General features: G+C 45.2%; 1 protein-coding gene and 1 long non-coding RNA gene across 4 annotated transcripts; one reads left to right on the top strand and one right to left on the bottom strand.

Moving 5' to 3' along the window:
• The first annotated feature begins 395 nt into the window (after positions 1-395).
• Positions 396-2872, top strand: LOC108491044. Of its 2 annotated transcripts, none has more exons than XR_001872540.2 (3): positions 396-419; positions 2127-2294; positions 2661-2872. It is a non-coding gene; the product is annotated as an uncharacterized LOC108491044 (long non-coding RNA). The 2 variants fall into 2 exon arrangements; XR_001872539.2 differs by having other exon boundaries at positions 2566-2872.
• A 4101-nt stretch (positions 2873-6973) lies between these two features.
• On the bottom strand, positions 6974-15168 carry Czib (CXXC motif containing zinc binding protein). Of its 2 annotated transcripts, XM_008837288.3 has the most exons (8): positions 15009-15166; positions 14715-14798; positions 12103-12159; positions 11576-11657; positions 11376-11407; positions 10375-10452; positions 9447-9512; positions 6974-7956 (listed from the first exon to the last, which is right to left on the bottom strand). In XM_008837288.3, exons 1-8 carry the CDS (start codon positions 15012-15014, stop codon positions 7879-7881), a joined length of 483 nt encoding a protein of 160 aa, XP_008835510.1. In that variant the 5' UTR covers positions 15015-15166; the 3' UTR covers positions 6974-7878. The 2 variants fall into 2 exon arrangements, with proteins under 2 accessions (XP_008835510.1, XP_017654671.1); XM_017799182.2 differs by lacking the exons at positions 6974-7956; positions 9447-9512; positions 10375-10452 and adding an exon at positions 10459-10716 and having other exon boundaries at positions 15009-15168.
• Positions 15169-15489: the final 321 nt, after the last annotated feature.

The raw sequence follows: 15489 nt of genomic DNA, 5'->3' as shown, positions 1-15489 counted from the left end.
TACTTCAAAGATGAGTCAGGAAGAGAGTAGGAAGGCACCCTGCTGATAAAAGGAGTCTCTGCATAGAACACCGAGCCCCGTGGGCTATCCGGACATGGAGAGACTGCTACTTTACACAACAGGGGTCCCCAACAGTAAACCATTCTGTAACCACATAAAATAACAAAGATTATTAATGGTTTTATGTTTTCTATAAGATTTATCTGGAAACTTATAATGCACACTATGTAACTGGATAATATTAACTTAATTACATTATCTTATGTATGTAATTTGGATTCCATGTTCTCTTATAAGATGCTGCTGCACATCACTCCTAAGTCAAATAACTGCCATCTTCATGACTTCAGCTACGTCTCCTTACTAAAAATCATCACAATTGGGCCTGTTGACAGCTATGATCCTTCATTAAAGGAGGGGTAAGCAGGGTCCTTGGACCCTCACCTTGAGTATTCAGCCATTCTTCTCAGCCACCTGTACATAATTCTGCCCTAATTACAAATGATTTCCTACATTTGAAAAGGACTATAGTATATAATCTTGGGAAGACAAAGGCTGCAAAGAGAGGGTTTGACCCATGAGGTTATAAAAAAGTCAACATCCATTCTGGGTAAGGGCTTTCCAATGCAAATACTCTCAGGTCACTCCTACACCTCAGCAACCCCTCAGTCATCTCTGTACGTAAGCTCAGTAAATTCATTAGTTCCCCAGGAAAACTTTAATGTAATCAAACATTGGTTTGACACTATAACCTTAGATAAAGAGAGGGTTTGACCCATGAGGTTATAAAAAAGTCAACATCCATTCTGGGTAAGGGCTTTCCAATGCAAATACTCTCAGGTCACTCCTACACCTCAGCAACCCCTCAGTCATCTCTGTACGTAAGCTCAGTAAATTCATTAGTTCCCCAGGAAAACTTTAATGTAATCAAACATTGGTTTGACACTATAACCTTAGATGGGGTAAGCCTTGCTTAGTATCTCCAGGCTAAGGTCATAGTTTAGTCAACTAGTTTAAGGTTATCTAGTAAAAGTTTATCTAAAAATGGGTTTTCCACCATGTGGGTCCCAGTGATGGAATTCAGGTCATCAGGATTGGCAGAAAATACTTTTACCCACTGAGCCATCTCACCAGCCTAGTAAGAATGCTTTCAATGACACATTTCAAAGCTTGTGTCAGAAGTTTCCGACTAATCATTAATGAAAGACCCATAATAGATGAGGAAGAATGCCCAAGTGGCAGAAGACCATCATTTCAGAACTTCATTTCATAAATGTCTCGTGTTTGTTTGACAGCTCCTGAAATTTTCTTTGTCATTTTGAAAATCAATACAAAATACAGCTAAACACCAGACTTAGCTGCTCTGCTCCAGACAAAATAAAAGATTGAAAGTTCTGCTATCACCAGCTGTTGATTGCAGAAGATCATATTGCTTAATGCAATCATTTTTACTTTTTCTTCTTTTAACATTTCCATGATCTCTCGCTCAGCCCAGATGCACGCACCTTATGTCTGTGACTGTGTGGCATGGAGGGATGGGACAGCTGGCAGCGATCAGTTCAGTTGGTCAATACAGACAGGATGTTAATGAGCTACTGAGCTATGTTATCAGTGCCCCTCTCCTTCCTACCATCACCATGCCACCTGCTTTCATTCTGAAAGAGTGATTAACTTTAGCTACCTAAAAAGTGCAGATTGGAGCTGGAGAGATGGCTCAGCAGTTAAGAGCACTGGCTGCTCTTGCAGAGGACCCAGGTTCAAATCTCAGCACACATGTGGGGGCTGACAGTCATCTGTAACTCCAGTTCCAAGGGGTTTGACCCTCTATTCTGACCTCCACGGGCACCGTACAACACGAGCACACTTACACACATGTAGGCAAAATACACATAAAATAAAAATAATAAATAAAATATTTTAAAAATAAAGATTTAAAGAAAAAAGATATGTACCTATATCTCCCCACCAGTCAAGGATACCTACACTCCAGTCATTCTCATATCTATAGGCCTCAGGAGAGGTGCATGATTCTCTCTCCATAGAAACAGAAAAAAGCAGAGCAGAAAGGTCAGCTACTCTAGCAGTGCTGGTAGGAATCAGCCTGGTATCATCTGTCACTCCCACAGGATTCATGGCAGCGAGTCTGGGACATACCTTTCTCTCAGCCCAACACCTCTCTCAGGAGATCCGGGACCTCAAGCAGGGACTTACTACAGCAGTGGAAGCAACAGCCCAGTCAATCCAGATATCACAACAGCAACTGCCTCCCTGGCTGAAGTTGCACTCCAGAACAGGTGAGCTCTGGACCTATTAACTGCAGAAAAGGGAGGTACCTCCATTTTCTTGGGCAAGAAATGCTGTTAATTATGTCAACCAATCAAATAAGGTTGAACACAACATAAAATGCCTCCAACAGGTGGCCAAGGATTTCTTACTTAAAACTTCCCAGTATTGGCAGTCACCCCAATAGGGTATGTTTTCAGTACTGACTCCCTGGCTTCTGCCCTTATGTGGCCCCCTGCTCTCTACTAGTCTGGTGCTAACCATTGCTCCCTGTCTTCTCAGATATTTTCAGGGCTGGATACAACTAACTCATACCAGCTTTAACCAACTGTTATTTTCCTTTCCCGCATGTGTATAAACACCTGTCGACCACCGAGGACTTTGTCCAGATGCACAAGCTGGAAATTCCCGCTGCCTGACAGGACCCTGACTCCAGCCTTCCTTTCCCCACATCAACCTTGACCAGCAGGAAGTAGCCATGATGGGAAAATGCCACCCCCTATCCTGTAACATGAAAGGCTGGAATGTTAAGAGTCCAGGTCTGCAGACGACCCTCTCCCAGTGTAAAAAAGCCTCACAAGAGAGGCCACGAGGGCCCCCTTGCAAAACAGGAACTGGCCAGGCAGCTACATTTAGAGCTGTCTCAGCACAAAGCTGTTCCCCAGATAATTTTGGAAGATAAACAGGTCCCTGTACCCAGACCCACTGATATAAGAGCTGTCTCAGTTCAAGCTACTTCCCTTGAAACTGTAGAGATTATTTTTGCCACCTTCCACATTCCCCAATCCCCCTATTAGAACTTCCTCAGCAGTCAGAAAGCTGCTGGTTGCCTTTCTCTCCCCAACTGAGCTGCCAGCCACCAGCAAGCCTAAGAAATAAACTTTGATTTACTGGAGTCCTCCTATGTTTCCTGTGGCTATTCCCTGCCCGGCTTTTATCTAACACTGCCTGTAACCTCTCACCCACTGCTGTGTAAGGAAACCTAATAAACTCACTGGTTTACTAGGCGGAACCTTGGTGGAATTGAGCTTTGGTTTGTTACTGGAACTGAAGAAGTAGTGGGGAGGCATTGCTTAATTATTCGCCTAACCCCCAGTGAAAATTCCAAGACACAAGTGAATGTTCTGATGCACATTAAGTGCCAGGAAGCAATACAAAAAGCCAAGTAGTGCGTGTCTTCCTGCTCTCTGGATCTCTGAGGGACTCGCCAGCACACCAGCACCTGGCTCACTAAGGAGTCAGCAGTGTTGTGAAATAATCACTACAGCTCAGTTAGGCTGGTCCCTGGATGTTTCTGCCCTCTCTGGGAAATGGAGAAATGGCCGCCATGAAGCCTACAGCCCAACTTACAGCATTGTTATTCACAAAGAAACCCATATTTTCACATACAGACCTAGTTAAGAAAAAATGATTCAGGATAAGATGATACTTCAATTATCCCCAGCAGCTTTTTTTTTTTTTTTAAAGAGCACATTGACAACTTTTAATGTCCAAACTTAAGCCTCTAGGGGAGCCAATGAGATGGCTAAGTGGGTAAAGTAGCTTGCTGCCAAGCCTGACAACCTGAGTTTGATCCCCAAGAGCCCACGTGGTAGGAGAGACCTGATGACAAGTTATCTTCTGACCTCCACACACGCACTGTGGTACATGTGTGCCCATACATAAAATTTAATTTTTTTTGGTCTTTTTTTTTTAAACTTTAATTTTATGTGTATGTGTGTATTGCCTGCATGTAGGTAAGAGCATCTAGGTCGTGCAATGCCCTCGGAGGTCAGAAGAGGCTGTCGGATCCCCTGGAATTGGAGTTACGGACAGTTGTTAGCTGCCATGTGGGTGCTGGGATTTAAACCCCGGTCTTCTGCAAGAACAACCAGTGTTCTTAACCGCTGAGCCATCTCTCCAGCCCTTTTTTTGGTCTTTTTGAGACAGGGTCTCCCTGTAGCCCCAGCAGGCCTGGAACTCACTATATAGACCAGGCTAGGCTTGAACTCACAGAGATCCGCTTGCCTCTGCCTCCCAAGTGCTGGGACTAAAGGCACATACCACCACACCCGGCACAAAATACAATTTAAAATGTAATTTTAAAAATGGGCTAGCTTGGGGCTGGAGAGATGGCTCAGCAGTTGAAAGCACTGGCTGCTCTTGCAGAGGACCCAGGTTTGAGTCCCAGAACCCACATGGTGGTTAACAACCATCTGTAGCTCCAGTTCTAGGGAATCTGATGCCTTCTTCTGACCTCCAGAGGCATTGCACGACACAGGTGCACTTACATATATACAGGCAATACACTCATACACATAAAATTAAATTAAAAAAATAAAGACAATAAAAAATGGGCTAGCTAGATGGTTCAGTGAGTAAAGGCACATGCCCTCAAGCCTGAATCTTGGGAACCCACATTCCTAGAAGGAAAGAATGGACTCCTGCAAGTTGTCCTCTGACCTCCAATCCTCCCACCCCATAATTGGTTGTTTTAAAAATCCAGTAGGTAATTTAGGACTTGTGTAATCTCATCTTCTGCTCCCCCACTTCTAGGAGTCTCAGTCTCTACCTGGACATCACTGTCCTGGTGTGGAACTTTTTGTTTTGTTTGTACGTGTTTGAGTATGTATTGGGCATGTGCTTGTAAAGGCCAGAGGCTGTTGCTGGGTGTCTTCCACATTTGCTTTCCGTCTTATTCTTTGAGACAAAGCTGCTCACCGAACCTGGAGCGCACCAATTCAGCTACACTGGCTGGCCAGTAAACCCCAATGAATCTCCTGTCTGCCTTTCCAACAGCAGTATTACAGACACATGCTGCCATCCCCAGCTTACATGAATACTGAGATTGAACTCAAGTCCTCATGCTTGTGTGGCAAGCACTTTACTGACTGAAACATCTCCCCATTCCTCTGGAAGCTACCTTGTATTCACAGCTTATACATGTGTCTAAGCCTGCTTAATGGGGCAGAGATCAAACACAGCATTTGGACTGATCTCACTGAGCTGGAAGTGCCCTCATTTTTCAGATCAAGAAATTAAAGTCCTGAGAGGGCAGACACTTGCTCCAGGTTTGCAGGTAGATAGTAAACCCAGGGATCTGTGTCTCCCACATACTGCAGTGCCTAAATACCCAAGCTTACCAACCCTTGGGTGGAATAGATCTTCATGTGCAGAATGAAGTAGGCCTCCAGCCTTTTTTTCATTAGTTTAACGAGTCCCAACACACAGACTTAATAATTAACATATTGATTTTCAATACCATCTGTCAATAAGCAATTTTTTATGACAATGGGTCTGTTTGTTGGTCTATTTGGCTATCTCAGGGCCAATACCACACTGGCTTAACAGCAACTGCTCTGCTCATTATGGTGACTGGCACATACATCTCCCACCTGGGTCTCATAGAGGTTTCAGAACCAACTTAAGTTACACTAAACAAAAATTAAGATTGCAATGAAATTTATAAATACAAACGTGTTGAAAATGAGTGTATATTGTCTTCCTATCCAATGATAATCTTTTTCTTTTTTATTTATGTGTATGCATGTGTGGCCTCCATGTAGGTAATAAGTGCACCCGTGTCGTGTAATGCCCACAGAGGACAGAAGAGGCTGTTGGATCCCCTGGAACTGGAGTTGCAGTTGTTAGCTGCCATGTGGGTGCTGGGATTCAAAACCTGGGTAGTCTACAAAAACAGCCAGTGTTCTTAACTGCTTAGCCATCTCTCCAGCCCAATATAGGTCTTTTAATTCCTTTTAGTAAAGCTTAATAGTATTCTTGTTATAAATCTCTGAGATCAACTCCTACGCTGTTTTTTAATATTTTATTTTTACATGTATGCATGTATTGCCTGTGTGTATGTTAAGTGCACCTGTGTCGTGCAATGCCTGAGGAAGACAGAAGAGGCTGTCAGATCCCCTGGAACTGGAATTACGGACAGTTGTTAGCTGCCATGTGGGCACTGGGACTTGAACCCGGGTCTTCTGCAAGAACAGTGTTTCTTATCGCTGAGTCATCTCTCTAGGCCGAGGAGTATTTTCTTGATGTTATCTTTTGTGGTGCTGAAGACTGAACACAGTGACTCATGCATGTTAGGTAAGTGCTCTAACCCTGAGCTACACGCCACCCTTGGCTGCTGCTATAAAAGGCATCTTTTCTTGAATCCTATGTTGTTTGTTAATGTACTGAAATGCCTTTGATTTCTATGTAGATCTTAAGTCCAGCACGTTAGCTCTTTGGGGCTTTTAAATGGGAAGATCCTGTGAAAACCGGAGTTATTTCCTCCCTTTCGTCTTTCTTGTCACAGTTGTAGGAACCCAGCACAATAAGCAGAAGCAGTGATGAGGGGAGTCCATATTTCACCGACTGTAAATGGAATGCCTGAGCATTTCATCACCTATTAAATATGCGACTTGCTCTTTGTTTTCTCTCGTATAGCATCCTTGTTTAGGACCCTCACAAGCCGCCCGACAATGGGCATACCCTTTCCCAGTTCTCAGAAAGCTGGGGAAGAGAGGCTGGAGAGATGGCTGAGCAAATAAGAGCATGTATTACTCTTGTACAAGACCTGAGTTTGGGTCCCAGCAGCCATGTTGGGTGGCTCACAGCTGTCTCTCTAGCTCTAGAGGATCCAACGTCCTCTTCTGGCCTCTGCAGGCTCCTGCACTCATACACACATACTCATACACAAAACAGAGACAAGTACATGTAATTTAAAAAAATTTTTTTAGGCTCTAGCAGATTATTAGTCTGTGGCAAAAGGTTTTCCAAATGGTGGGTTTCCAAGTATGAAGAAATGAGCATCCTCATGACCCTGCAGTACACTCAACAATTTTGTCCACTATGTGGGAACCTCTGGTCCCATGGAACCAAGGCCCACAAGACTCAGCAAGTCATGCCTCCTGTCCTAACCACTCCAAAGGGTTGTCTGGAAGCAAAACACATAGGTGTAGCCACAGAGGACAAGTGGGCCCAGCAAGGTGCTTCAGGGAACATAGAAACTAACTTAGCATAAGGAGGAACTTTCATACTGACTCTTCTGACAGGAAGTACCCTATCATAACAAGTGAGAAAGAGACTGACCATCAGCCAGGACTTCCACGGGGCGGATGGATACCTGCCAGAAAAGGGCTGCAAACCTCTGGAGATCTAGATGTGAAGAGAGGAGCTAAAAGAAATGCCTGGCTTTACTGGAGAGCCACAGTGATCAAGGCAGTATTTTAGCTCGGTACTGCTGGGCTCATGACTCCATTCCACAGGCTTCTCTCTCCTTTGTGCCACTGAAATTCATGCCTTTGATCCTGTGAGTTCACTTACCTACTCCCCAAGAACTAGAGAGCCCTTATAGGCTCTAACATATTTTGCAAATTGGATCTGGTACAGGGTACCAGGAAGCAAAGAGCTCCGGAGTCCATTCCTATTTGTGGAGGGAGTGGCTGGTGGCTCAGCTCTATCTTCATTCATCAGGGGATTTATTGGTGGGATGACAAAGCCCAAAAGGGGCTTCATACAGCTGTTAGGAGATGAGGGATGAGGGGACACGCCTCCATGGGGGCTGCTTCTTGGGGCACTTTGTCTCTATCAGTTCTTTGGGCAAGTTTGCAGGAAGAAGGTTCAGCACTTCACGAACTGGTGAGTGACCTCGTAGATTCCCACAGACTCCTGAGCTTTTTCATCATAGTCTGTCCAGTCCTATGAAATAAGAGGGCAACATTAGCTTTTAAGTAAGAATTGGACAGTGTGGGCAGTGAAGAACTGGGAGTTTCAAAGCCTAATGTAGGCTCTGACTCAGCTAATCATAAACATGCAAGACTAAGAGTCAGACAACTCAGGCCAGAACTCCAGAGCTCAGCTTTGTACCTGGACAAGCCCTGTCACTCCTCCGAGTCTGTGTTCTGTTCTTTATTTAAAAAGGGAAACAGCAGACTTCTGAGTGAATGTTTAAAGTATAAAATGAGGAAACACGTGGAAAAGCATTTTGCACAGTGCCTGTCACAGAGAGGAGCTCATTAAATGCCAGCTGCTGCTGTTAAAAGGTGCTGTGCAGATGGAATGTAGCTGTTGTCCTTCCTTCAAGGCTGGAGCAGAAGACTTGTCTACCTGCATTGTTGTAACAGGTCTAGTAATACAGAAGCTGTCCTAGCTGTGACAAAATACTCCAACCAGTACCAACTTGGGAGGAAAGGGTTTATTTAGCTTACATCTCCCAGGTTGCAGTTCATCCAGGAGCCCAAGGTAGACACCCAGGGCAGGAACCTGGAGGCAGGAGCTAGAGCACAGGCCATGGATAACTTACTCCCTGGCCCCTGGTCAGCCTGCTTTCTTATGCAACACAGGCCCATCTGCCCAGGGATGGCACCACCCACAGTGGGCTGGGCCCTCCGACATCACTCATCAAGAAGATGCCCCTCAGACATGACCATAGGCCAGTCCAATAGAGGAAATTCCCCAACTGAGGCTCCCTCAACCCAAGTGTGTCAAGTTGACACTAAAGCTATCCAGCACAGATAATTACTTAAAAAAAAAAATTCATGTGTATAAGTGTATTGCCTGTATATAAGTGCACCTGTGTCATGCAATGCCTGGAGAGGTTGTAGAGGGTGTCTGATTCCCTTGGAACTGGAGTTGTGGGTTAGCCACCATGTGGGTGCTAGGACTTGAACCTGGGTCCTCTGCAAGAGCAGCCAGTGCTCTTTAACTGCTGAGTCATCTCTCTAGCCCCAAAATTACTTTTTGGGTTCTATAAAATCACTAAAAATATTTGAACCACTGCTCCCAGTTGAAAACAGGGTTAGGTTCTCTTGAATGTCTGATCATAACAGTTTTATCAATTGATCAATATTGATCAATCAATCAAAAATGATTTATGTGTTTCTGTTTAAAGATAGTCTATTTAATATGGATTGTTAATTCAATGACATTTAGTTCAGTGAACAGCACTGTAACTCATATCTGAATGAAGTATCTCTATGTGCACGTTGTGTGTCAGTCACATGTAGTCTTCCTGCTTGTACAAACACAGACAGCACTTCAGCACTATACTTGCAACTATTTAAACAGCAGAAGTACCAATAAAAAGCACAAAAATGCAGAGCTAGCTCTCTACTGGTAAGCCGTGTTCACCAAAAGGATAATTCCCACCAGATACCATGTAACATCTTGCAGGGTCCCCCGAGTCTCACCTTTTCTTGCAGATTAATATCATTGAAGACTGTCCCTGACTCCACACCCTCAGCCACAAACCCAGCCTGCAAGGGACAGGAAGGCAACAGTTAGGCTGGGAGAAAGAAGACACTGAAAGCATGTGAAGACTGGCCCCAAAGCTGGCCTTTCTAGCAAAGTCTTCAAAATAAAAGCAGCTGCAGTGTGAGCAAATGCTTCAGAAAAACTGCTGAGCTTCCAGGCCTGGTGGCAGCCCTGGCAACACAGTGCCTTACTTTCTGAGTACTGAGGTTACAAGTGTGTGCTAACAACACCTACTTGGACATTGGTTTTTCTGGTAATAAGATGGGATGACAAAATTATCTCTGCCTTACAGATTTACTGAGGTGAAGATGCCGCACAAATAGAAAGGTGAGTGCTGGCCCTAGAGTCAGACAGACCTGGGTTCAAATCACAGCCCTAGTCCTTCCTAAATGTGGGACCCTGGGCAAGCTGCAGCAGCTCTGAAGTTTTTCCCTCATCTGAAAACTAGGAAGAATTACTCCCCAGGGTTTGTGAGTTTAAAATGGAGTAACATGTTTAAAAAAAAATGCAGGGAGCCCAGCATATAGTAAGCACTTAGTAAATGACAATCACCGTTCTTCAAATTCCTGGTCCATGTAGAGCACCAAAGGAAGAAGAAAAAAAGATGGAGAATTCCTCTTTCACAGCCCCTATTATTATTTTGTCTTTTAGAGACATGGCCTCCCTATAGCCCCAGTGGGCCTGAAACTCACTTTGTAGACCAGGCTGGCCTTGAACTCATAGAGATCTGCCTATCTCTGCCTCCCAAGTGCCAGGATTAAAGGCATGCACCACCATGCCTGGCCTTTCAGTCTCTGTAAGAAGCAAAGTTCTGTCAAGTCACAATCCCCTCCCCAAAGACAGGATTCTCTTAAAAATACATACCTGGGGCTGGAAGTCAAATGGTTCAAGGCCCCGACACTCAAACTCTACTATTGTCTTGAACTTCTCATTGTCTTCAGCCTAGAAAGGGAGTGTACTGAGGAGGCAGACCAACTGCCCAGGGAGACCCCTATACCCTTCCTGCCTGCCATGTGGGCTCTTATTGCACCTTCAAGTCTAGAGTGGGAGCCAGGACCAAGTCATCCCCTTCTGAAAGAAACCTGCTGTGGCACTGCTCCACACAGGATATTCTGTAGACATGGATTCTGCAGACAAGGATTCTTGGGTCAGCCTTCCTGGATGTGAAGCTGAGTTCTGCCTTTCTTCCCTCTGGGCATACGAATCCTAAATTGTCAACAGAGCTGAGGTAAACCCTACATTTATTGTGAGATTCTGAAACATATATAAAAAGCCAAGCATAGGATCTAACACTGCTCAACAAATGGGAAATTATCAGTACCAAGACTATGAGGACAAATGTTAAGCTACAAAGTCTCCAGATCATCCAAATGGTCCAATATACTACCTACCATGTCATGAGAGTATGGCTATGTGTGTGGAAAGGGCACCTCCTGGGAGGTGAAAATCCAGGAAATCCACGCCTACCTTACCCACGGGCTCAGCCACCAAGTACCGTGACCATACTTTCACTCCATTGTACTTTTAGGAAGACACTGCAGTAGCATCAAGTGTATGGTAGAAGATGAACTTAGCAAATGCACAGCCAAGTTAAGTGCATACAAGAATAAATAAATAAGCACAAAGCCATGGTGTCAAGGGCCTATAATCTTAGCATTCAGGAGTCTGAAGTGGGAGGATGGTGGGTTTGAGGCCTGGGCTACCTAGTGAAACCTAGTCTCAAACAAAACAAAGTGAGTAAATAAGTACATAGGACAGTGTCCTGCAGCAGGCCACTCTGATGCAGTTACGAGTCTAGAACCCACTTCCCAGCCCCACATTTAGATTTAATCCTAATGGCCTTGTCACTAGGGCAGCAAACTTACATTGTAAGACTTGATGGTGTTGCTCAAAATCTCTGAAATACAAAAAAGAAAAGCTGACTTAAATCCATCCCCTGGCTCCAGGCGCCCAACTATGGCCTGGGAAAAACAGTAAGTTTCAAAGGCTTTATAAAGAACCTCAGGCTTGAACCCACCCACAGGCAACATGAGCCTGCTCTCTTAGTAGTCATAGCTTGACCTACCAATGGAGTTTTCTCGTGCACACAGCTTACACTTCTGGACCATGGAAGCACTGCCACGGCCTCCTTTCAGTGCCACACTGTCCTGATAAGAAGCAAACAGAACCTGTAGTTATGTAACAACTAGATGCAAGGGTCTCAAAGAGATCTCATCCCACTACCTATTAACTAGTTAGAGGTCAAGATTTACAGAAGTGAGTGACTTGCTGACAAGCATCCTGGGGATTAGAGGCAGCTTAGTGGTAAAGCATGTTTAGTGTATGCAAACCTCTGGACTCAATCCCTAGCACACATATGGGGTAGGGAGAAGCAATCCTGAAGAGACTTCTGGAGACTGAGAAAGAGTTCCCCTCGAATTTGAACTTTACCTCATAGCCCCAAAATGCCTGTTATTCCCAGTACTGATCACACTGCTGCTTGCCCTCTCAAACCACACACAACAACAAAACAGAGTTCAAAGAACGGAGAGATGAAGGCTAGTTCTTCCACTTTCTTCCCAGAAATATATGTGTCTACAGTGGGACTATTACCATCAGCCGGATATATTGCCACTTCTCTGAAATCTCACCACAGTTGCCACATTTCATCTTGGGGAAGAAACAAAGTATTAATAAAGCAGCTTAGGTAAAGAGGCACTGGGGGAAGGGTAAATACAGTGTAAGTAGGCGGGCTCATAACCTACCACCTCGCATTTATTTTAAATATGATCTCACTGTGATAGCTCAGGATGACTTTGAACTTGAGATCCTCCTGTCTCTGCCTGAGTGCTAGGATTACAGGTGAGTGCCATTATGCACCAGCATAGACTACCTTCTGATTATTTTTTTTAAATTTCATTTAATCCAAATTATTTAACAATTTTTAATTGAATTTTTGCACATTTTATACAATATATTTTGATATTTAGATCTCTCCCCTAGTTGCACCCCCCACTACCCAATTTCAATTATCTTTTTTATTATTTTTATTTTATGTGTATGTGTGTATTGCCTGCATGTAGGTAAGTGCACCTGTGTTACACAATGCCCTCGGAGGTCAGAAGAGGCTGTTGGACCCCCTGGGACTGGAGTTACAGATTAGCTGCCATGTGGGTGCTGGGATTCTAACCTGGGTCTTCTGCAAGAACAGCCAATGTTCTTAACTGCTGAGCCATCTCTCCAGCCCCAAAATAGTTGTTTTTTAAAGGAATTGCCTCATACACTTGTGGAGGTACAAGTCCAAAATCTTCAGGGGAGACTTCCTTGGAGACACAAGGAAGAGCTGCAGTTCAAGTCTAAAGTCAGTCTGTGGGAAGAATTCCTTCTTGCTCAGGGGTGGCCATCTTTGTTCTATTAAGGCCGTCCACATATTAGATGCAGCCCATCACTTCATGAAAGCAAGCTGCCTTTTCCCACAGTCACCTGGAGCTGGAGTTACTGACAGCTGTTAGCTGCCATGTGGGTGCTGGGATTCGAACCCAGGTCTTCTGCAAGAACCACCAGTGTTCTTAACCGCTGAGCCATCTCTCCAGCGCAATTATTTTCTTTTTTTAATATTTTATGTGTATGAATGTATTGCCTGCATCTATGTTAAGTGCACCCATGTCGTACAATTTCCGTGTAGGTCAGAAGAGGGTGTCACTGGAGTTATGGATGGCTGTTAGCCACTGTGTGGGTGCTGCGACTCAAACCCAGGTCCTTTGCAAGAGCAGTCAGTGCTCTTAACCACTGAGCCATCTCTCCATCCCCCCTTCTGATTCCTTCTTACCTCAACCCACAAACAACCACAATAAGGACATAACTAGACTTCTCGCGAGGCAAGGAACAAGTTTTTCTCATGCTACTGGACGGTAAGCACCTACTTTCCTCTAAGAAGTTCTCCATTTGTTTGGGGATGCAAGGGTTATGTGGTACTGAAATGGTCTCAACAGGCCCCAACATTTTGCTTGCTTAGGAACTTTGTGTTTCCACAGGCACCAAGGGTGCTTGGGTCAAGCATTACTTATTTGTTGTTGTTCTTTCTTTCTGTATCCATTATTCTGTGCTTCTTAAAGACAAAGAATGCTAATTCTTCAAATAAGCCCTGGAACTCATGCTTCAAAACATCTGGAAATAGGGAGCTCTGGGGTAGAACACTTGCCTAGCACTGAGGAAAAAACTGGAAAGTAAAAGTGATCAAATACGGCTTCCAGAAAGATAAAGCTTTTGATGGGCATGTAAGGATGCTGAATTAGACTGGAAGAACGATAAAGCAGAAGCTCTGGCATCTGGGACGGTGAAGAACTTAACTGTTTGGACCTCTACAGACAATGCTGCTAGGGTACTAGGTTTATTAGTATTGTGTGGGGAAGTAAAGAGAGTTCATACACTAAACTATCTTACGATTAGCCCAGCAAATAAAACAAGGTGAATTTACTCACCTTTTAAAATAATAAGATTCTGTCAAATAGCATTTTGTTCTGTTTACAAACCATGAAATAGTTAACAAAGGGAAAAATTATAAAATAAATAGAAATCTGGGTCTGGAGAGATGGTTCAGCGGTTAAGAGTACTGTTTCCCAGCACCTACATGGTGGTTAACAACCAACCCTAACTCCGGTTCCAGGGGAACCGCTCCATCTTTTGACCTGGGGGGGGGGCACTGCACGACAGGAGTGAACGTACATACATGCAGGCAAAACATTCTACATATAAAATAAAAATAAAGAAATCGTGTTCCTAACACTGGGAAATTACTCAGTGGAAGAGCTCTTGCATGAAGCCCTAGATTCTCTCCCCTGGAGTGAAAAAATGTTCCACCAGGTGTGGGGGCCGCACACCTGTAATACTAGAACTCGGAAGATGACGGCAAGCGGATCAGGCGGTCAAGGTCTTTCTCCGCTACACAGCGACTTCAAAGCCAGTCTAAATTACATGAGACCCTATCTCAGAAAACAAAACAAAACGGAGTTCCAAGATCAGGTATAGATTAACCAATAAGGAAACCTACAACGCCAGCCGGGAGCCGGACACTTCGTGTGTCACACTGACGCACAGCACAGCTCCGGGGAACAGTCGTGTGTCACACTGAGAGACACAGCACAGCTCCGGGAACAGTCCCGGAACCCTTGGCGCGCCCACCGCCTCCAACCCTCCCTCCTCTGAAGGAACCCGCTCAGCCGCACCTTCAGGTACCACCGGAAGTCCTCGCCCACTGGCCGAAGATTGGTGACGTTCTCCAGCGTGGCCTTCAGCTGCAGCGCGATTTTCTGAGAAGAGGGCGGGCCAGGTTGGCTATGTTACCACGCCTGCGCAGCTTCGTCCCGCCCCGTCCCGCTCACGCCCTGCCGCCCAGTTCCTCCGCTAGCCCCGTCTCTTCACGTTCTCTCCTGCCGCGAACTCGACACTCTTAGGTCCTCGCCGCCTCCACCCCACCTCGTTACTCCGCTCCCTGCCTGGACGGAATCGCCTCCCCTTACCCCCATTGCTGCTGGGTCCGCGTAATCCCTCGGCGACTGCTGCTTTCCGGCCCGTCGTAAAAGGCCTGCGCAGCCTCAGTGCGGGCGTGGCGGGAAAGAAGGCGTGGTTGAGTCCTGTGGGTTAGTCCCAGTTTGTCCCACCCTATTCTGCCTGACTGAGATTTTCCCGGTAGGTTCACTGGAACCCGTGGAGGTCAGCTGAGCCCCGGATTCAGTAACGTCAGAGATAGTTCCCGAATCTCGATTTCGTGCCAGCACTAGGAAGACAAGATAGTCATTACCCAAAACCTCTGCTAGGCCTCCTTTGGCCCATATTTCCTGACTCCTTACTATGTTGTCCTGACTTCGCAGATTACGTCACAGATTTGGGATAGACTTTCTTCTCTAAACTGCCCTTTCTTGATTTACCCACCAGAACTATTTCTGGGGCCATTGCAGAGGTCTGCCCTGTGTCCATGTCCTTCTCATTGGGGTCCCTGCA

This window comes from Nannospalax galili, unplaced genomic scaffold (genome assembly GCF_000622305.1).
Source record: "Nannospalax galili isolate Female #2095 unplaced genomic scaffold, S.galili_v1.0 scaffold1878, whole genome shotgun sequence".
Taxonomy (NCBI): domain Eukaryota; kingdom Metazoa; phylum Chordata; class Mammalia; order Rodentia; family Spalacidae; genus Nannospalax; species Nannospalax galili.
The sequence above is the reverse complement of the archived record's forward strand: the minus strand, read 5'-3'. Positions and strand labels throughout refer to the sequence as shown.